The sequence below is a fragment of the Neopsephotus bourkii genome, unplaced genomic scaffold (assembly GCF_033783945.1).
Source record: "Neopsephotus bourkii isolate Nb327-2 ecotype Australia unplaced genomic scaffold, CSIRO-AGI_Nbou_v1 NB_716, whole genome shotgun sequence".
NCBI classification, from domain to species: Eukaryota; Metazoa; Chordata; class Aves; order Psittaciformes; family Psittacidae; genus Neopsephotus; species Neopsephotus bourkii.
In genome coordinates, this window is record NW_026901215.1 from 2,405,192 (window position 1) to 2,428,975 (window position 23,784).

Below are 23,784 nucleotides of genomic sequence, written 5' to 3' on the forward strand. Positions count from 1 at the left end.
AGGGAGATTTGAGAATCCCCATGTGTGCTCTGTATCTGGCATGTGAACACAGGATGTGGGTGTTCAGATGGTGTCACTCACCAGTTTCTTTACCATACTCCTCCAGAAAATCCTGTGTGGGTTTCCATAGGGATTCATCTCTGTGTATTTAGTAATAGGAGGCAAAGAACAGGGATTCAGACTGCATTATTTTCACCCAAAATAGAGGAAAGCATAATAAGTTAATAAAATCTGAGTCTGTATTAAGACATTCTTTCCTTCTGTTTTGAAGAATATGTCTGTAGGAGTCATGCTTGAGAACACTACAAATATTGTTATATACTGATATACACTTAAACCAGATTTTCCTGCTTTGGAAGCAGGAACTGTGCCTGCAGTCAGTTGTCTCCCACTACATAAAAGCACAATACTTGCTTTTCAAGAAGTTTTCCAAGAAAATTTGAGGGCTGAATGCACTGGAGTGACTTCTCCTGTCTCTATATTTTTCTGTGTGGGAAATAAGGAAGAGCTGAGATTTCAACATACATGTATGCTTGTTTGAATGCTACCCCAAAACTCGATAAATAAGTGAAATAATATTACTTTACATAGCCTGAGGTACTCTTCTAACAGTCTTTCTTAGATATGTGCATTTATTTAAACAATGAAATCTGTAAAATAAATAGCCACATTTTTACTCTCTCACTCTCCCATTTTACCTCTGAGACAAAACATTTCTGTTCTGACCCTATATTGTATTTGCTGTTGTGGTACTAAACATTAACAGTTGTTCATCTGATTCAGTTGTTTTATGGGATACACATTGTGTAGACTGAATTATCTTTTTTGAATGTCAAATGAGATTTTGGAAACATTCCTGTTATATTTGTGCCTAGAAAACACTGGAAAAAAAAATTACATTTATTAAAACTGCATTCATTACCAAATCCACAGAAGCTAAGGTATTGGATGAATAGCAGTTTATCAAACAATGTGTCGTAAAAGGCAGTAACTAAAGAAAACCAAAGTAAAACATTCACTTTCATTATTGAACATTTTTAGCTTTATTATTATAATAGAATTACAATCTGACATAAAATAAAGAGCTTTTGCTAAACTCTGTAAAGCAATACATGCTTCTGCCATAAACAACCTCTGTTAGATTTAGGTTTTATTGCCACATCACTGCACTGAGGTGCAATAAACATTCAATGTCATCTTTTTAAAATTATCCCAGGAGTAAACAGAAACTGTCCTCTATAAGAGTGTATCATTATTTTCAAGGAAGACTTACTATTATTACATGGTTTAGCAAAGCATTGTAAAAAAGCTACATAGAGAATACCTTGTCTTTGATAAACTGTGCAATCAAGTTTATACAGTATAATACTATTGGCATAGACTAACTAAGAGGTGATATAATGCAATCATTGCATAGCAAAAAGCAGACTAGGTAAGTAATATTCACATCTAATGTGCAAAATGCAGACCAAAAGGTAGCTATGGATTGCTGGAAAGTTAAAATGCCCTAAATGAACACACTAGTTTAACGCCAAAAATAACAAGATAAACAAGTACACAGAAGTTAAAGAGCCATAGTTTATTTTTTTCTATACATATATCTACACGATACCAGAAGATGAAACATCCCCTTTAAATAAGGTCCAATCAGATAACTTATCAAGTTTAGACAGGACTAAATGTTAGACAATGAAGCATTATTAAAGAAAAAAAAATCTTCCCTAAATAAAACATTAACTATTTCCTTTTGTAGGTAGAGAATGTCAACTTTTTATTGACAGAGTTTAGAAAACATTGCCTAGGAAATTTGACTCACAGTAGCTGTTTCTCTGGCGGCTCATGTAGCATTGTTTTAAAATTCATTCAATACCGTATAGTACTTTTTTTTTTTAATTGATGTTTGCAAATATCTACAGTTTTTCCCATCTCTTTGAAAAACCCTTATCTGCATTTTTATTTTTAAGAATCAGCAGTAAAGATACTAGAATTTTTTTAAAGGGGCATGATAACCTGCAAAATGGAGATCTTGTATTTAAAGCCCTTACATATTGTTCCTACAAATATATTGCTACAGTAAAAATGAAATGTAGTAAGTTTACTCAATAAAATCTATTTTCCTGTACATTCTTTTATGTATGACTTCTTTGTATTTAATGCTACATATATTACATCACTTATTGTAACAGTTATGTATCAGCAAATATAGCAGTAATATACAGATGAACTTCTGTCTTAACAAATATTTCACCATTTTTACCTACCAAATATAATCCCATACTTCAGTATTTCTGCATGACCTGAGCAGACCAGTCATTAATCTAATAGTATACATTGGATGACTTTGTCAAATTGCAAGCTACTGTACGCTTAACCACTTTACAAATGGAATTAATTCCAAGCACTTTCTGCGTATTTTTTAGGCTTTCCAGGACTGCTGATTTATTTATTTATCATTTATTTTTCTTCAGGCTCTAAATATGTTTTATTGAGCATTTAGCAACATATTAAGAGCTAAGAGGTGAATCCTACATGATGTTTTAAGAACACAACTTTAAAAAAGTAAAAAATGTACAATCTCATGCTGCGTATTTACATATATTATTTAAATATTATATTTTCTTTCTGCTATCCATAAATCTCAGTCTAAAGCTTCTTTTTAATGTATTATTTTATAAAAGAATACATTCAACATATCTAGAGCTTGCAAAAATTTTGTTTTGTTTTAACTCTCTAAAATATACTGATGAGTAAAAGCTATCTGTAAAAGCATTCAGGAGTTGTTTGGATTACACAGGTGATAGAGGGAATTTTGGGTCTGGACTTGATTGTGCAACTGGCTTGAAATCTAGTCTAGTGACAACTTAATGCTTAGAACAAGGCTGCAATAAGACAGCAGATTAAAGCATTTGTTACCATTAGATCTTATGTGCTATACAGTGACAAACTGTACCTACAGTGAGTAGATTTCCTTTTTCTTTAAACACCATTTAATGTTATAATTCAGGTGTTTTGAATATAGAAGGGAAAAGGGATTAGGAAAATAACATCTCTTATTTGATTCAGCAAATGGAAAGCTTTACATCCTTGAAAAGATTATAAACAGTGGTTGAAGAAATGGTACAATATAGAATGTGCATCAGGAATATCATAAAGAGTATTTTCCCACTCCCTACAATCCTTAGAATAAAAATATCCTTTTCATGTACATATACAATACCTCTTGGGGATGTTCAGTACTAAGCTACCTACAAATAGTTCCTTTTTTTTTTTTTTTTTACCTTTTTTTTCATTACTCTACAACTCTTTCCCACTTTCAGACTCACTTTTCCAAAGTATATAGCTTATATTGTTCTCTCCCTCACCCACAGGTTTTTAAAATATACTGATATATTTTACCTTTTGTTAAATAAAGAAACCTTTATTTTTTTTAAGACAGAGGCAATGAAGCAGATGGGAATTACTGTATGTGAAAACGGGAAGCAATTCCCAGAGCAAATGACAAAACAGAACTGTACAAATAAATGAGGTTATTGGTGTGGAGTTGGTGCTTTTAACTGGGGCTCCCGATTTAAATAGGTAGCCCAATAGACTAAGTTGAAGATTCCAAAAAGCAATGGAAAGGCTATTCTTGATAGTCGATCAATTTTACTGACGCTGTTAAAAGTTTTCTTGGGTTCTGCAGGTTTTGTTTCTGGCTTAACTTCTTTGGGCTCAATCGTTGCACTTTTAGCTATGGTTGCCAGCCCAGGGTCCCTTGCAATATTAGGGGTGTAGCTTGTAGCTGCAGCTGTGTATGTGTTATTTTTCTTAATGAGAGGATCCTTCACTTTCTTTGGCTGAAGAAGAAAGAAATGTTTTATTCTCACTGTCTTCTCAAAACATACGATTATGAAAAAGTATAATAAAATTTTCCAATTAATCAAATTCGTACCAAATACTGTAATAATCTGTAAGAAAGAAGTTAGGGTCTGGATACATGACTTATACAAAATATTTAGGTGAAGACAAAATAAAAATCATTAGTCTGCATTACTTGCATTAGTTAAACCAAATTAGATGATGGATAAACTGTAATGAGGGCTTCTACTGATAGCTAGGCTCACTGATCAACAAAATTACCCTTAATGTTAATCATCAGTGACTCATAATTCAATATTCCTTTAATCAACAGGACCGAAAGTTTAAAAGGCACTGAATTTCTTATTGTAGCTTTTCGATATTAAGGTAAATAATGAGTTACAATGCATTCTAACAGTTTTTATACATTAAAATATAAAATAAAATTATGTGACCATGTACTAAAAGAATGGATCATTTAATAAACTGCAACGCTACCAGTAGTCTATTCATGAACAGTTTTCACCAAGCACACATGCATTATGGAACAGAAAATTTTCTTGTTTGAATGTTACAGTTGGATCATAGTGGCTGAAATGTCATTCCATATACAAGGATTTAAGTGGCTGTATCATTTTTTGCATCCACCTAGCTATCCTGCTAAAGTAAGAATGTATTGAAAGTCTTTTAGTGGAGAAGAACTTACTGAGCAGAAAGAAAATCTAGATTTTTTTCCCCAGTAGCATTATGTTTTCTAGTGTTCTAGGATCTACTTTTAGGAAAAAAAAAGGTAATAATAGCTGTTGTATTACTTTTTCATAAGTTGAAACTGACATGATTCCCATCTGACAGGAACACTAACTGGAATTCAACTGTCCTTGCTGCAGACAGTCCAAACCCTTCCAACAGCCACTGCACCATGATAAACATGAGGGATGTACCAGATCTCTAAGGTGGTGTAAAGGAAAGCATCACTTTGCTCCTAGTGCTCTTAGTTTATGAGGAAACAAACAAACAAACAAACAACATAAAAAATCATAACCAAAAAATCCCAAGAGCTTAGAAAATCTTTAGGCAGTTCTTGGCACAAAAAGAGCAGCCAAGTGTTATCCATTCTATGGTCTTCTAAGGAGAAAAGGATTTAAACAAAAATAAAAAATGTCTACATAGAAAAATATCAGCACAATGTGATCCATTATGTTGTTTTGCAACATAGTAAATATAGTTCTCTGTTTTCAAGAAGCAGCTGAACAATGAAGGCAATATTTTTTTATAGTCACAGTACTTTTTATGATAGATCAACTACAGACTAATAGTTACATAAACTACCCAGTGGGGGGAGTTGCTAAAGGGTTCTTGTTCAAGAGAGGAAAGTTTCAGGGAGCAGAAATACTGTATTATTTAGAATACTTCCTAGTACAAGCAACTGTCTCAGCATTAGTGCTCAAGTATAACCAGGCTCCTGCAGAGCACTTGGGAAATTGAAGGGAAGCTGCAAAAGATTAAGTGGGCAGAGGCTTTTCAAAGAATGGCGTGGAGCCCCTTGGGGTTGAAAAGTTAAGTTTCTGCTACTTAGGAAGAAAAGAGGTTCACATGATGACTGATGTAGATGCTCTGTATTTCATGACAATGACATTTGGCTTAGCTTGAGGCACAGATAAGGCTACAAACTGTCTTAGAATATTTCTGCTGAACAGGAGGAACGAACAGGTTGAAATAAAAACTAGAAAAGAAAAAGGGCAATGTCAGGAAGAAGTTTTAGTTATATGTTTATTCCTCTCCTCCTGAGCAGGAAGGCTGTTAACACGCTTGCTGAGTATGAAGCCAGGCCTGTTTCCTTAGCTAGATACTCTAGTGAGCAGTAATACATTCAGCAGCCAAAGTACTGCTTCACTGATGTTTCAGGAGGATCTTTCCATAGATTTAAATCTCATGAGAAACCTGATCTGCAGACAGCTCTGACACCAGTCAGGGTCTTAATATTTCACGTCAGATTCAAGTTATGAAAAGGTAATACAAATCTAATTAGAGTTCTGAATTTCATTAAGGTGCGATGCTCTGTTCATTGTTAGTTTACCTTCCTTGCTTTTCCTTACATCTGCAGATAGTGCATGTTTTTGACTTAAATCAAATGCCACATAAAGACCCTTAGCTGCCGAGGAATGCAAAGCCATAAATCTGCCAACGTTTCAAACAGTGTTTGAATATTGTGTTTATATGGTGGTTGCTTGTTTTTTTTTTCTGAAAATGTAATTTTCTTTGAAGCAAATGAAATGGCTGATTATAGTAATATGTTACAAGGTAGGTTATATTGGCAAGGCAATATTTAACATATAAGGATCTTGTTCTTCTAATACAGCCTGTTTTTTACAATGGATATGATGAAGATAGGAGAAAACAAAGAATCAAATAAATTATTAAAAAAAATAATAATTTCTCTCTCATCCCCTTCAAGTCCTCAGCAATTTCTTGATTATCTTTGGTTTACAGACCATGTCTGATCCCAGACAAAAGGGAGTCATGGAGGTATTTATCAGCATCGCATAGTCCCAGCAAAACTGTAAATGCTTTCCCCCAAACAAATCAGTTTTTCTTATAGAGTAAGATGTAAAAATACTATTTCTAGTTATAAAAAATAAGGAAACTATAGGAGGCAAAAGAAAGAAGAGGAAAAGTCCTGCAGTGATTTAATTGATCTGATTGTACAGCAGTCCTCCTGATAGTCATGTTGGGGAGCAATGTACTTAGGAAACTGTTAAATATAGTAGCCACAAGTTTTTTTTTTCCTATGTTTATACTTGAGGCATCCACTTTTTCTCTTACTTGCACACTAATTGCCAGCCTTAAAAATAAGATGCTCAATTATCTTTTCTGCTTAGTAGCAGAAGTCAAAATCTTAGTAAAATTTTAAATTACTAACAGTATTAAATATCATCGAGTATGTCAAAAGTAGTATTTAAGTACTCAATGTCTAAGTAATTATTGTTTAGGTGTAGAAATGCTGTGTGTGAATACATGAGGAAATTGTTTGGATTAATTACTTCCTATTCTAAATAATAATAATTTCCAACAGAGTAAAAAACCCCATGTAATGATGAAAGATGGGGCAGGATGACCTGTTGTAATAGATATTAAGTGGTGTTACCTTTTCAGGAACGACGCTTTTGCCATCCCATGCATAGCCTCTCTTTGTGAAGTAATTCACAGTTGCGAACTCAATGAGTGCAGAAAACACAAAGGCATAGCACACGGCTATAAACCAATCCATGGCAGTGGCATAGGCCACCTTGGGGAGTGAATTCCTTGCACTGATGCTCAGAGTAGTCATTGTCAGGACAGTTGTCACTCCTGCAAAGCAAAACTGTTTAGTGTCTTTAAATCAGTGTCCATGTTAACTGCCACAACAGATAGGAAAGCCGTGTCTTCACCCCTAATTCTTATAAACTTCCCCACTTAAGTCCAGTTGTTAATTGAGGAGATCAGAGTTCAAGTTCTGTGGGAATTGCAGGATCTGCAAAACATCTTTTATACCTTTATTCTTTGACATTGTTGTAGTAGAATAACATTTTTAAAGTTGTACTGGAAATTATATTTTGAGATGTGGACTGGATACTACTTTCTGCTTCCTGGTATTTAGAGAATCACTGTTGCTGTTCCATATTCATGCCCTGTGAATTGTCCTACAGATGAAACAATTCAACATTTTTCATTCTTTTTTTGGAACAGTTCTAAGGTATTTAGATACAAAACTAAAAAGGTTGTTTGCATTCAGCTTATTTGGTATATACTCCTTCAAATATATACTCAAATGCACTAAACTTGGTGTGATTCTGCATTTGTTTGTATTAACGGGCTTAGATTTCTGACCCTTTATTCACTGTAGCCCTGAAAACAGCAAAGAATTTATGTAAGCACAATAATAATGTAATTTACATTTCTGGTACCAGAGCTTATCACTGCTGATGAACATTTTCGCTTAACTAGCCATGGAGAGCAAGTGGGACTCATTGAACTGACTCTGCTTGCAGCTGCTTGAAACAGATTCTGCAAGTGCAGGCTGGGCGTTTACATCAAATCACATGTGCAGGAGTTACCTTGACAACTGCAATGTCATGTATTGGATATGTCTTGTGAGCTCATCTTTGCTACACTGTTAGTGAAAATATGCAGTGGTCTAAAATAGGCAAAATAATAATGAGCAGTGTATTTTTGTGCTGGTGTAAGGAGCTTGAAAGAGGAAGCAGTTTCTCTTCCCTGACAGATAACCTAATTTTGTCTTTGACCCGTTACTGGAGATCTTACGTTTCACTTACATAGTAGCAAATCAGGATTTATAATTTATATAAACTGTTGTATCAAGTAGACTAACAGGTATAAATTGTGTTTCTGTATGTATGTATTCATGCAAAACTGTCTGCAATACTGTTTCACTGCCATTAAGAAATGAACAAGCTATCTTGATACATAACCATGGAGTAAATGCAAGACTATTTACTAAGGATTTGTCTTCTAAAAGGAAAACTTTCAGAAGTATGTGGGTTCTTGAGCCTGTGAAAATAGCATCTTGAACATTGAGCTTGGAGCACATGTGAAGAAGAACAGCTGAGGGACGTGGGGGGGTTATTCTGGAGAAGAGAAGGCTCGGGAGGGGACACCTTATCACTCCCTACAACTGCCTGACAGGAGGATGGAGCCAGGAGGGGGCTGGGCTCTGCTCCCAAGGAACAAGTGACAGGACAAGATGGAAGGGCCTCAAGCTGCACCAGGGCAGGTTTAGATGGAGCTGAGGAGCAATTCCTTCCCCAGAGGGTGCTCAGGCATTGGAACAGGCTGCCCAGGGCAGTGCTGGAGTCACCGTCCCTGGAAATGTCCACACACCTTGTAGATGAGGCCCTCAGTGCCATGGGTTAGTGGTGGCCTTGGCAGTGCTGGGTAAGGGTTGGACTGGATGACCTTAAAGGTCTTTTCCAACCCGGTTGATTCTATGATTCTATATATATTGTGAGCTTACGGAATGTTAGAAATTGTTCTCCATCTAGGACCAATAAAGTACAGCATTTCAGACTAATAATCTGATATTTCTTTTTAAATGGCATAAGCAAAAAGAGGTAAAATAGTTACAATTTCAGTAGCTTTGATTACAGAGGCCCATAAAAATCCCAGGTTAATTATCAGTGAAGTTGATGATAAAAACTCAGGACTAATTTCAGATGTCAATCTAAACAATATTATGCAAATCAAATTTAATTTTACTGTGATCTAAGCCATTCTTCTGTAAATACACATCTGTATATCAACAGAAAGCCTCTACTTGGTTCATGAGGTCTAAAGCTATGCAAGTTGTGATTGATTTCCAGAGGCAATGGGAAAATAAAGCACAGCTGTAAAGACTGCTAGAAAAGGTCAATAAATATAGTTCTTGAACAAGCATTTCAGAGTCTGCATTTTTCAGCATCAGTCCTTGTGACTCTCTGGCCAATGTAAATGGACAAGTGCTCTTTGGCAAATCAGAAAGATGCATGGGTTCCTGTTCCAGCAGTGCCTTGAGGCAGGAAAACCTGTGTAAAAGCCAACTTGGTTGTGTGTTCTTCCTCCTCCTCCTGTCAAAGGTGTTTTTGTGTCCCATCTGAACATCACAAAAAAGACTAGGTCACAGCAGAAATCCCAGGCTCTGTTTTCCTTAATTGAAGATTTTTTACTTTTTTTAATTATGTACTTGACATGGATTAATATCTCTGAAGTTTATGCTAGTTGTTTGTTTCTAATTTTAAGGTGTTTGCAAGAGGTGGTTAAAGCACTAGGGACCAGCTGTGTAAACTTCAAGATTACCTTCTTACTGTATGTGTCGAGTGCATCTATTCACTGCTGTAAGCACAATAAGCTGTCACTGATTCCAAGAGCAGACCTTTAGCAGCAGCCTGCAGAAGGGATTGATGGATTAGATATTTTAAGAATTTTCAAAGGGCCTAAGGATGTCAAATGACCAACACCCATTGATTAAAACCTTTCTGACAATCCCCACTATGAGCGTCATTGCTGTTGTCAAAAATGATTTATTAATACAATTCTTGTTTTGGAAAAATCAAACTGTAATGGGTTGCTGAAGGTATTTTCAGGTCTTTTCACAATCAGTTTAAAAGCTTTGATCCTTAAATCAGTTTCTGCTACATCTTTGCAATGAAACATGTTAGCTACTGTGTACTGCACTATTCTCAGGCTTGTGCTGTTCTTCAATATCATGTTATGCATAAGCATAAAATTTCTTAAGCCTATTTGGCTGATGATTGCCAAGCAGGTTATATGTCTTGCTTACCAAATACAGTTCTTGCTGGAACAGATTCTCTGTTAAGCCAGAAGGACACCTGCGAGAGTATCACTGTCATGATGCATGGCAGATAAGTCTGGATGACAAAGTAACCAATCTTCCTCTTCAAATGAAAATGTGTAGTCATAACAACATATTCCCCTACAACCAAGAAAAACAGGAATATTAAAGCTTTTATAAATATCCAAATTAGAAGGCTTTATAGGAAATACTTTTTTCATTTTATATATATGTATATATATAATAATGATATTATAAAAAAGGAAAAAAATGTCCTCACATCTAATTGGGTCAGCTTTGAAGAAAGCATTTAATAAAGAAGGTTCTGAAGTTCCACTAATAATACAAAACTAGACAGTTCTAAGAAATGCTAATTAAACTTACATATTTTAATCTCTCTGAGTAGTGAATGAAAGTCTGCATTAGAGGCTGTTTAGGCCTCTTGTGAAAGGTCTTGTTCCATTAGAAGATAGAAAACCACCATAATACACATGTGTAGACATCAAATAAAAACTAAATCAAGACAGGTTCTCAGAAGTGCTTCAGGGCCAGGCTTAAGATATACTTGATGTGATTGGGTCTGCATTATCACTGTCTGTGCTTTATGTACTCTGAAGATTTTGTCCCTGTTCTGCTAACTCAGTACTTTACTAAATGAGTATTCTCTCCTAAAATAAATGGGCAATGAAAGACTATTTTTATTACCACTAACGTTTTGGGTGCTATGAAAACATATGAGCTGAGTATTCTAACTGCAACTGAAAGAAATCCTAAGTATTTATATAACTCTATAAATCTTTTGTGCCAGAGTACAGCAAATAATGCTGGATTTTTAAAAGCAGTATATACTCAAAAGATTGGGAAACCTATTGTTGTGACCTTTTTTTTTAGTTGATTGTTTCTTCTTATTATGCAATAAATATTACCTTAGGAAAGGAACAAGTGGACATGTAACTGAATGGAAACCTCTGTCTAGATTAGACATGACATGTGAAATTACTGTTATTCTATTTTAAAATGTAGGCAGCTGGAAAGAGAAAGTTGCTCTCATACAGGAAAAACTTAAATTGGATTGAAAGTCTATGTCTAGACAGTGACTGCTTATGCACCAAGCATGTCAAATGCCCTTTTCTTTAATTCAGAGTCTAGATGAACATTCATTTGAACAATCTTGCTCAATGTATAACCCTCAGGAAAGTTTATAAATAAGATGTGACAATACTCCTGATATGATTCAATATAAAAGACAGTAGCAAAGGGGGAAAAGAGAATCAATTATAAATTGAAAGATATGGCAAAGGATATACAAGAAAAATTTTCTTTCAAAAATAGGACTGGCAGAAGTAGTATAGCAGGCATTATTACTTGAATTTTGCCCACCTTTAACTTTCAGTGAAACAACTTTCTTTTCTTCTGTACCAGAGATTATGATCTCAAGAACAGTGCCAGCCTTGGCTAGAAGAGTTAATAATTTAATTTTATCTACAAAAATATGACGTGGGAAGCTATTTTAATGCAATCAGATATAGAATGCTCACAACGGTATGTCAGCATTAATTCAGTGATTGTAGATGGCAAGCTAAGAATACAGAGTGAGCACACCACTGTACTCTGAAGCTTTATTTAGCTACTTAAATTATCAAAGTATTTTTAACCTCTGGAAAATGAGAGCAAGATTCAAAGCATAAAGGCAATTAAAAAGACAGGGATTACTCTCATCTGTTGTTAAGCATTGCAGCAGGTCTGAGCTAGAAGTCAGATAAAGGTAGTGCCACGAGGAATGAAGGCAAAGCACAGGTCTTGAGTAATGCCTACAGTTCAGTTGGGAGCCAAACCCATGTTTTCCAGTATCCAAAGTACCAATGGACTGCAGTCATTTATTAGCAGATAATAGGACTTTGAGATTATTTAAATAACTACTTAAATAACTGCAGGACATGAAAGTACTGTTATTTACTGACTCTTTAGCTTCCCACATTTTATGGCTTTCTCTAACAGAAAAATCTTTCTGCTGACCACTATCTAACTTCCCAGGAATTCCTCCATAATTCTCTTCAAAGGCCATAAAATTCCATACAAGCTAAAATTTCAAATAGTTCTTGAGAAAAATTTTCCTATATTCACATTGTCCGATTCCTAGGCTTTCATAAGTTGTAGTGCAAGGTGTAGTTTATGCGTCTTAGATTCTCTTATCTCCTATTCTGTTGTCAAAGAAGTTAGAACAAAGGTATTTCTTTTTAGCTTTCCTGGAATTCTGGAATTATTCTATAAATGTGTTGATCAAATAAGTTTGGTTTTCATTTTATTTGTTCCTTGAAGTTTAAATTAGTTTATATGTATTTCAGAATATGAAGCATTTAAAATTGTGAAGCAACTCCATCTATATTAACTTAATGTTTTGAATGATTCTGTGATTTCCGCATTTGAATACTTCCAGTGCTCTGGCTGGAGCTTTTAACTAGACCTTAATTCTGTAGTGTATTCCAATGCTCAGGTGGTATAAATTAACCTATGTCCTTGGAAGAAAATAGTTGATAATTCAGTAATGTTGCATCAAACCTATTACTCAGTGATCCGTAAACTATTTCTAATAAACCCAGTTTATCAGGTGAGCACCTAAAATCGATGTTCAGCACATCAGACATAAGATTTGAGCTGGAGACTGTTAGCTATAATAATACTTCTTCTATCACTGCAGGTAGGAAATAAGGCTTTCCTTGTCACTAATTTTAAACGTAGCATTTCTTATTTATTACTTTTGCCATGTAACCAAAGAGAAACTCAACAGCATCTCTCAGAAGGTTTAAGGAACAGCAGAAAAGAAAAAAAAACATTGTGAATATAAATCCTGATAATTCTCAGGGCAAAGCAATGTTTTCAAGGTTACAAAATAATTCTATGTAAACAGGAACTTGGACAAGCCCTTTAAGCATCTGTCAAGGTGCTTACAAAAAAAATCACTTTGACATCTTTCAGAGTCAATATGAGTCAGTAGTTGGAGACTGGCAGGAGTTTTACAAACATAATCAATCAATTAATCAATCAGTCAGTCAATCAGCATTTGTAGTTACCTTGTTCTAGATCCAAACATAAGAATAGCAGATGGCTTTAGCAAAGGAAGAAATTAAAGGCGGGGAGGGGAAGAGGGGAGGGAAAGGACTTTATGGGTTTACCAAGACACTTAATATTTTTGAGAATGTTTAGAGTAACCCACTTACACCCAAAATCTTGGAAAATATGTGTCTGGAATTACAGGCAACTGCAAATATTATCTTAAAATTGCCCAAGATAATGTAGATTTCTTTAATGATCCAATGAAACAGCAGCACAAGAGCTTCATTTTCTTGCCTAATAAAGGTGCTGAGAGTCTTAAGTGATGATTGTTTTCAATTCCTTTTCTCTTTTTGTCAGGCGAGTCATCATCCATGACTCTGAAATCCCTCTGTGCTTTCATAATTTTTATTACATATATCATATCTTAAAGCAGAGATGATCAGAGGATAAATTTTTGCTGGAGGATTCTGTTGAGACTAGCTGCTCACTTACCTGAATGAGGAGAAAAATGATTATTAACCACTTCCAATCCCCAGCACTACTTTGAGGAAGGCAAAGCGTTTTCCTTTCCAAAGCAAATCAAGAAGAATTTTTTGTTGAGACATTGAATTTGGAAACAATAAATATGTTTGTTGTACATTTTTATCAGGTAGCAACTAAAGAGGATTGAAAGTTTGGTAATAAAAAAATTCTTTAACGGTTTTCTGGTTTTTTGTTTGTTTGTTTTTTGTTTTGTTTTGGGTTTTTTTGTGATAACCATTGTAGTTATTTCTTTGTAATGTTATTCTGCACCTAGCAGACAGTATCTTTATTTCAGCAACTATTAACTATAGTGTATTTAACTTCACGGATAGGCATGGTAAAGAGTTTCATAGGTAGAAGAAGGAGGCAGATTTCAAACCTAGGAAATACTGTCAATAGAACTATTTATTTCTTCATAGAAACACAGGAAGAATTTTTACATTTAAGTTTGCCTTCAGTTCTGTTTAAAAATTTATCATCTGCCTTTCTTAATTTATAGGGTGCTTCTCATGTTACTATCCAATTACCTTGAGCTATACCTGGTACTGCTTACTGAGATTAGGTATATTCCCATGCTTACAAGTCTCTTGTGATCATCCTGCTGCCTTTGTAACACATACAGCCAGCAGAGAATTGTCAGTGAGTGCAGCAGCACAGTCACACAGGCTGCCAAGGTCTCCATGAACAAGTAGCTTCAGAAAAGAAAGAGTGAAGAGCTTGAGATCCTTGCTTTTCCTCACAAATCCCATTGACTTTTCAGCAAAGGGCAGCTGGGTGAATTATTAGCTCCACAAAAGTCAATGGCAACATTTCTAGCTGTGGCCAGGCCAAGAGATCTCCCATTTTCCCTTTGCTTGTCTGATCCATGCCTCTCTGTTTAGTAGTGGAAGCAGTGAATCTGCAAGAGCAGTTGTGCTGATACTGCCTTTGCACCCTTAGTACTGTTCTTCCACTTCTTTTATGATTACATTAACTGAACAGAAGTTTCCAAGTAGTAAGCTGAATATTGGTCCCCTAGAAACTTTTGTCTGTGAGAAATTCTGTTGGCTTAATAGAGCATATGAATATGCTTTGGCAAAGGAACCATAAAATTCAGACGTAGAGTATGATTCAGCTTGAAATTATTCACTTTTCCTTAAATGTTCATTGACTTTATGAATGACACATTAGAAGGTTTAATTTATGCAGGTCTACAGGTCTTTAGTTTAGTTACAAACTTGGGTGCATTCAAAGCAATATAACTACTTCTAATGCAGTGCTTCTTTTGATCCACTGGTCAGTCTAGTCAATGCTTTGAGCTCTTGTTCATGTTTTATGCTCAGTTTCTTACTCTATTTGGGTCTTCATGCCACTTCCAACTTATTAGGAAAACAAACCCCAAACAAAACATCTTAAATACTACAAAGTGAAAAGCAATGTGTTTTAGCCAGTTTTAAGGTTACAAGTTGGCCATATTTCTGTATCTCATTACTAGTTTTGGGGGTAAAGCTGGTGCTAACATTAAGACATCTAAATCCTGTTTGAATGTTCCAGATGTTTTGGTATTTGATGACATATTTTTTTCCATTCTCCAAATACCTCCCTGAGAAACTATATGCTGGCTTTTAGCAACTTCACAGCCTCCAGGAATGTGATCCTTGAGGATTCGTATTTTTATGCAATTAGTTTTCTTTAAGCTTATATAGTAAGCAGACAATAAAACAAAGGTATGAGAGTTGCTTCTTTATAATGTAGATTAATGTTTTTCTGGCTAGATCTGTCACTGTGGAAAACTTTTTAATTGGTCAAATATTTTAACCACTAGTTGAAAAAGAATCCCATGATAAGTTGTCTTTTCAAAGTCATGGTTTCCTAATCTGAAGCACTTTACCTTCTTTCATTCTTTGGTCTTTGCATTTTTTCTCCTGCTTTAAATTATGTTTTGGCAGTTAAATATGACCCTTAAAAAAACAAAACCAAAACCAAACCCACAACTTTTTCACAGACCTGTACTGGACTGAACAATTCCAGAGTCCACAGTTTGTCCAAGGAGATCATACTGGTTCAATCGAGAGCCATCTTCAGCCACAACCACTGACCTTGCTGGTTCCCGTGTCCATTCATACACAACCTCTGCTCTCGTATAAGCATCTGATTTAAAAAGAATACATTGCATTTCAGCTTTGCACCTTCTGTTGCCATATGGTTTTATCAGAACAATGTTTTGAGCAGTTGTTTTGATACTAAATCTTCTTTAATTATCTGTAGAAACCCACAGCTAGTTTACTGGAACTTTTTATCTAAGGGGAGATAAAACTGATTTTACAGGTCTATCCATATGATGATTAACTAAGTTAACTGTTGTAGGGCTGGATTAAGGTTTGTCCTCAATGGCATCAAAATCTTTCTCTTCCTTATATCATCTCTTCATTTGGTTATCTCCCCCTCACATTGACCCTGCTGTGTAACAAACATAGCAGACATTTCTGAGGCTGCCTAGGCTTGGTGAGGTTAAAGCACTAACCTAATCTAATGTTTTTGCTTTGGTTGTTTCTGAGAAATGCTCACACTTGAGTTCACATTTGTCTGAGACCAGAATAAAGCAACAGAGAACCACTGTGGATTCTGAAAACCTGAGTAGTCTAGTATGTTACATAGGTGATCCAGTAGCATCCCACATATGCTATCCAGGTTGTTTTGTGCTGCTATTTGTACATTATTTATGTTATTTCAGCAATCAGACTATATATCAATATTGTTAATCTTGGTCCCATTGTAAAATTCTGCTGTTATTTTATGTAGTCTGAAGTGTGACACTCTTGCTATGAGCAGTTAGGGTGGGAGTTAGTTGTCTGCGTAGAGGCATCTAGTGTCATTCTTCACACCTAAGGGTATCCAAGACATGTATGGGACAAGAATGTGTGATTAGAACCTGCACAGAGCTTGCACCCTCTAAAGTCAGCTGGAAACTGGGTGGGACATCTTAGGGTGTCTAAAATGATACTAGGCTACTACCTAGAGAATGATATTTTTCCCTTTTTTTCAGTACTGGCAAGCAGGAAAGGAAAGGGAGGAATCTGATTCACTTGACTTCATTTGTGAGTTAGTAATTTTATCGATGTAAGAGATAACAGTAATTGAAGAGATGGTGTTGAATGGAGTGTGCTGGTAAATTAATTGCATGGCATTTGATCCTGCCTTATTGAAATGGAAGGGTGCTTTTACCCTGACTTCATATTCCCCAAGCACTGTAACATATACATAGCTTTTTAGAATCAGTAATAAATGCAAGTCTATGTCTTAAAAATATTGGCCACACCAATACAAGAATTGGTTTGCTAATCTAGTCACATAAAGTGGCAATAATATTAATTTTGAAGCATTTTGCTTATTCTGGAGCATGAGAGTAATTTGGAAAAAAGACACTGATCAGCCAATGGGTTGAGAGGGAAGGGAGTACACTCATCAGTGCTGGAAATGAGTTTGCCCTGCCCTGTACTTCCCAATTCAGTGCTCTGTTCAGGTTCCATCCTCAGCTTTCAACTCACATATTGCATAAGTCGAAGCACAGTCTTTTGCTCCTGCCACTGCTGCTTTCCAGAGTGGCCTTAGTTTTAAACTGACAATCAGATTTTTGTGCTAAGAGTTGAGGAGAGCATCTGCCTTCCTGATTTTGTTTTGCCAACATGTGGCTTTTTGTTGTTCCAGAATCTCTTTAGCATTTGTCACATTGAATTTATACTGGAATAACCTCTAGCTTAAGCTGCTATTTTGGCAAATCGCTTTAGCCTTGGAGCTGGGTCAAACATTTATCGGCCTCTACAGTATGGGCAGAGACCATAGGAGATGTGCAGCTTCTTCAATATGAGGCTTTTCTGAATCCAGCTCCAATGTGATGAGTAACAGTGAAGGACATGGAAAACTCATCCAATTTAATCCAAAACAAACAGAGCTGGGCAAACACTACCCTGGGGAGCTACTAAGTGTAATATTGCAGTCTGCACTTTGAGCATGGCTTTCATGACAATTAAATGTCTTTTTCAGTATTTTTTTCAGTACATTGTGATGATTATATTGAACTTCAGTTGTTTTACATAAATGTCCCAAAAGTATTTAATATGATTCCCACTGAAAAGTGGCAATTAAATATAAGAACTGTTCTTTTTCTGTGTACAACTGCAAGTCCCATTTTCACATCATTCTTGAGTCCAGCCATTTGTCCCATGGAAGATATTTCTATTTAAATCAGTAGCTAATTATTGAGACGACTTTTCTATAATCTGTTAGTTATGGCATGTAACCTGATGAGAAGGAGGGGAAGGTCCAGCTTTAAGGGCCTGTTCTGGACAGTTAATTCCCATGCAGTGTTTTCATTAAAGCCACGTTACAGAAGGAATTTCTCTCCACGAGGATCCCAGATTAGAAACTCGCCTGAATTTAGTAGGGGAATGCAGTTTTGCTGAAAACTCCTTGATTTTGTCTCATGGCCCTTCCCAGCACTTGGAGTTACTTGCCTGGCATAGGCTTGTTTAGGACAGCTGACACGGTAGTCAGATAGTGATCAAAACGGAAAAATAATGAAGATAGCCTGTAAAATGTGACAGACCATGCCTGCACTCTGACCTTAGAATGCCAGTTTTACCTTCAACTTCAGTGTAAGAAATGGTCTTTCAACGAGAAATATCACAGATTTTATTTTTTTTTAATGTTCATTTAAGGAAACTATGTATAATACAATAAAAATATTTTGCAGGATAAAGAGGAAAACAATTTAGGTACAAAAGACATACAGATATACTTGCAAGTCTCTGCTAGCTTGTTTTTATCTTATGGTGTGGTTCTGGAGTTGTATTCAAATCCATATTATCCAGCTCTTTTCATTTATAATTTCTGCATCTTAATCATTTAATGGAAGCAAGATTCTAGTAATCTGGAAAACCATGCACTTTGTGAGCCAAGAGTACACTAATCTGGGACACAATGGGCCAGAAAGAAATAAAGGTAGGGAAAACATGGGGACTATTGTGCAGACTAGGGAGTGTCTGGTGTTTAGGCTGTGGCTCAGTGATGCACAGATGTGGTAGGCTTTATATCCAGTCTACAGAACTTCAATCTAATAGTTCTCATTTGTTCAAAAACTGTTGATGGTTTAACTTTGCATTAGCAGGGTTTATGCAGGATTAGCCATCTTCCCACCTCCCACATCCAGCATGTGCTCCCCATAAACACTGTTATGGGCATTTCAAAAGAAATTCGATCCTGTGAGCATTCCACATCTAACTGGGATCTCAGGTGCACAGATCTCCCATTATTAAAGAGCCCACTGCAGCTATTTGCCCTATTATTAGCCCGAGTAAGGCTTCCCCTCCACCCTCTTCTGTTTCACAGGAGATTTCTAAAGATTTCTTGTAAATGCTGTAAGAAAGCTTAAGGTTCAGGAGTAAACTGTTCTTGTCAGTGACACTACAAGTGTGTATGAGCTTTTGTTCTCTACATCTTATCTAGGAGGCCAGTAGCTCTTTAAAGACCTAACACCAGTCCTTTCTCATGGTAAACACAGAGTAAATGATCTCCTTGTCTAGTACCAGGAGAAGAATGAATCGGGTGTTCTGTATGTTGACTTCTGAAATTGATCAAGCCACTAAGTACCCATTATGAGTGAAACGACCCATTTCTACTATAAAAAAATAGCCATTGAGGAAACAATATGTACACTATCACATCTTCCACACATTTTGTCTTCCTTGTTTGTGTAGAGCCAACTACAGTGAAAAAGCTTTTCACTTTTTTTGTTGTTGCTGTTTTTATTTAGAATTGGAGAGGCCTGTATTTAATTTTTTTTAATATTATGTTTAGCTAAGTGTGACTGCATCAGTGTCAGGTTGGTTGCTGTTCAAATTAAAGTTCTGGGGGAAATTCTCAACTTACAGACAGCTTTGTCAATTATTACAATGATTTCAATTACATTATATTTTGTCCAGTATATTGTCTGATCATAGGTTACAAATGTAACTAAATGCTGCAAGTGTAGGACTCAGTTTGGAATTTGTGAAATCAGTTTGTGAAATTTTTCATTTCCAGAAATGTTGCATGATTGTAATATGAGCATTTTATAATCTCAGGCAAAATTTTGTTCTAAATACTCCAATAAGGGAATTGTTTTCAATTAAACCAAATCAGTTACCCATGGTCTGTATTTACTTTAACACTGATTTGGGGTCTTAACAAAATAAAGCAACTATAAGATTACCAGTATTTTCTAAGTACCAAACTACTTTTCTAAATGTTTAGATCGCTGCCAATTTTCTCTTTTGTGAATGTCCAGGCATGACATTGGAGGATATTAAAGACATAGAAAAGGTTAATTATATTAACTATAAATATATACAAGAAAATAAAAATACACAAGATTAAAACCTTGAGGTTTTCTCAGTTGTGAAATACTTCTGTAAACTGGCCTGAAAAGGGAGAAACCTCAATTTAAAATAAACTTACAGCTTCCAAATTTCAAGGGGCAAGCATGTACATCCATAGGAAAGTCTTCTAAATGCATTGGACATTCTGCTCTCACAGTCAATCTATAACGGATTAATGAGCAAAAGGACACATTTATTCTAGTTTCATAGAAATAGCAAATAGACTTCTATTAAGATACATAGAATAAGTATAGCATAATATCTGTTATGTGATTAATTATCAGCTAGAACGGGACCCGAATTGTCTGGCTGGGGGTGCCAATAGGCATGTGTGGACACAGCAGTGCAGCTGGGTCTGGCCCTCTACCACATTCACTGTACAGCAAAGACATGCTCAGACTTCTAATTTGGCATGAGGATTAGAATCTATTAGCAACTGAACTTGGTTCCTTGTTGTCATCATTAAATTGGTGCACTCTGGATGCTCTGACATTTACTGCAATCATTGCATTGTTATCAGCTTGGGTGCAAACATGTTTCTCAATAAAAGAAATTAAATAAACTATAAACAGTCACATACCACACATCAGCAAGGAACGAACAATAGTACTTGAATACTGGGCAGAAGATTGCTTCAAGGCACTTGCAAAGGTGAGCAAATAGAAATGGTTATGGTCAAAAAAGAGATATATGTGAACGATGTGCTGCCAAAATAAATTAAATCCTTATCAGTCAAGCATTTAGGAAGACAAGAAAAATTGACCTGGACTTGTGTAACTACCAGCCAAGCAGATTCTACCCTATCCTAAGCAGTCTTTAAAGATGTAGAATAAACTGAACATATTTGACAGACTCCCAAAAGCCTGGAGACTCTGTTTTCTCCAAATACTTGTATTGCTTTTAAAAACATCTTTAAAATTGTTAAAAGAAAACTCAGTGTTCACCGATGTACTAAGCTTTTTATCTTGACCTCAGTCAACAGAATCACTTTGTGCCTTGTTTGATTCCATGGAGACATAAATGAGGGATGTGTACCTCTGTAGAGACAGCATACTGTTATTTTTTTTCATTGTTTCATTTGCAGTCTTTTAATCCAGAATGCTTCCATGACTGTGTATCATTATTTCAAAAGGATTTAAGTCCTCTGCTGAAAACTAGGTAGCCAAAGTTCAGTTATCCATGAAGAGAAACATATATTTCCAGTAAAACTGGTGCCAGTGCAGAAATAATTTTGTCTCCTAACCTTCCAAAAGCTTTAGTGAATTGTTTTTCCTGTTATGAATGGAATAAGCAATGTCTATTTTTAGATTATCATGCTGTGTATTCCCAAGCACGAGAAATATGAAGAATGGGCAATGAATCCTCTGTGCGTCTTCTAGTTCTTAGAATCTGCTTTCTATAGGATCTAAAGATTAACACCCCTTGCATACCATCTAATATTCTAGATTATATTAAATTTTCAGGCTTTATAATACTTTGCTAATGGAATCCTTGAAAGCAACTCCAGAGTAAGGTCCTTTGCAAACTGATGGATTCGCAATACTATAGGTACCTTTTCAAAATCATGCATTAAGACACATCCAGGCAGTGTAAAGGTAGCACAGCAGGAGGGGAAAAAAAGCCATACCAGCCTAAATGCCTGTTTGTCCATCATTCCATGGCCTATTGTGAAAATAACTGTGAAGCAGGAATCAAATAATGATCAAAAAGAAAACCTGTTACCTGCTTGGAAAATATGATGCTTTAACAAGTTAAATTATGAAACTAGAAGAAGGAAATAATGTTTTAGGACTCACCTCATTGTGTATAGCAATGTCCCATCCTCTGTAATTCGTAATAGTTTATTTGGCATTGTCATGTTATGAGCCACAGACTTCTTTCCATTGTGGAAAAAGGTATCAGGTGTCCAGATTTTGCTAGCCATTAAATTATTTAGCCGGAGAACAGTCATAGGTCCTTTGAATTTTAGTCTCTCATCTTTCCAGCTTTGACGGAAAAATACATCTATAGTGTATTCCTACATCAATTCAGAAAAAAAGGGAAGCACTTGTGAAACCACATGTTGCAATATGAGAACTTGAAAAGTATATTTTTACTGTTTCCTAGAAGCAAGATGACTATTAAGGAAATCAGTAATTACCAGAACGTTTCTTCTCTATATTACAATGTACCTGAAGCATTTATTAAACAGTTACAATATCATTACTGTGTTCAACAGAATAAAGGTTAGGGAGAACAGTATATCAAGTTAGACAAGAACGTGAGATATAGTGGAAACAAAATAATTCAACCTTTTCTCACTTTTCCTTCGCTTTCTAAAAAATTGTAATTTGAAGCTGTAGATATGCAGCCAGTATGCACAGCCCAGGAAGAATATGTCTCTCAGAATAAAACAAGCTTTGTGAGACAGGGTCTTCCCAGAGTCTTTTGTTCTGTTTCATTAGCATAAACATATAGTCAACCTGCAAAAAGTTCACAGTTCACTTAGAATTATGTGTTTCAATTTATGAGATGTTGAATGGCTTATTGGTCCAAATCACTGGGCTATAGCTAGCACAAGGTGGCAACAGCTTTGGACCAAGAGTTATAGTTGGTTATGCAAGGACTAGGTCAATGGGGAAGAGATGCAGTGGCTTACTCAGTGTACGTAGGGTGAATCAAAATAACCAGCACTCACTGTGAAATGAAAGAATTATTTGTTACAAACCAACAGGAACAAAGTTAAGAAAGAGAAGATGGGAAGGAAAAGTATGTTGGAGCATTATACTATAAATACAGAAATACATGGGGTGAAAGTGGGGAAAACTGTGGATGCAGTGTGGTATAGTATTTTCCCTGGGAAAAATTCCATTCAGTCATGAAAGTTAAGTATGGGATTACCCTGACCCTTCCAACATTAATGGTTATGCTATTGTGATAAACATAAAAAGTAGCTGTCCAAACACTGTTCAAAATTACCCTGAATTATAATCTTTTGGCTGAGAAACTGAACTTTTTCAGGGATCTCCTGCCAATGGAGATGGCAAATCCTGAAATGAAGGAAATTCCTGTGTATGAAGGCACACACAGCTATACGGACAAGGAATATGTTACTAAATAGAAACATTCCGGAGCTGGTATGCAAAATCTGTCTGTGACAGACTCTCTTAGACTTGTAATTTTTCTATTAGCAAATGGTAACACTCCATACAATATATTTCTTGTGTAACTATCATCAAGTAAGAATGGTGGTTCTTACTGATGGTGTGTTTTTTGTGGTTTTAGGGCATGAGATAGCTAAATAAATTTCTTGTGGACTTGGAAATGTTGTAGTTCCATGGGGTGTTCTTAATTTGGGTTTGTTTGAGTTTTGGAGTTAGGGATTTTTTTGTTGTTGTTTTGTTTTTTTTTTTTTAATTTACATCCCATATCTGTGAATCATTTAGGTGTATAGTTAACTGTATTTCCATTTTTTAAGTATGTGCTCAGTGAGCCCAGATTTGTTCAGCTCCAGTGACAGCAGTTGTACACTTACAGCCTACTACTTGCTTCAAGAATTTCACTAGGTCAAGGCTTTAGGTTGAGCAGTGTGCAAAATCTTGTCCAGGTGTGCAGCAGAGTAGCAGAGAAGGAGGTTCAAAAGGCAGTAGATGGCATGAAAATATTGGATTT

The 23,784-nt window shown here is 35.7% G+C and overlaps 1 protein-coding gene across 3 annotated transcripts in view; it reads right to left on the bottom strand.

The window, feature by feature from the left end:
* Nucleotides 1-1,019: 1,019 nt before the first annotated feature.
* The window catches only part of GABRA1 (gamma-aminobutyric acid type A receptor subunit alpha1), a 43,191-nt gene continuing 20,426 nt past the window's right edge, over nt 1,020-23,784 (bottom strand). For all 3 annotated transcript variants that reach the window (XM_061354079.1, XM_061354080.1, XM_061354081.1), the window contains exons 5-10: nt 21,930-22,150; nt 20,213-20,295; nt 15,725-15,868; nt 10,151-10,303; nt 6,983-7,185; nt 1,020-3,836 (exon numbers count right to left, since the gene is read on the bottom strand). In XM_061354079.1, coding sequence (XP_061210063.1) covers nt 3,528-3,836; nt 6,983-7,185; nt 10,151-10,303; nt 15,725-15,868; nt 20,213-20,295; nt 21,930-22,150 — 1,113 coding nt within the window. In that variant the 3' untranslated portion in view covers nt 1,020-3,527. The remainder of the gene's footprint in view (nt 3,837-6,982; nt 7,186-10,150; nt 10,304-15,724; nt 15,869-20,212; nt 20,296-21,929; nt 22,151-23,784) is intronic.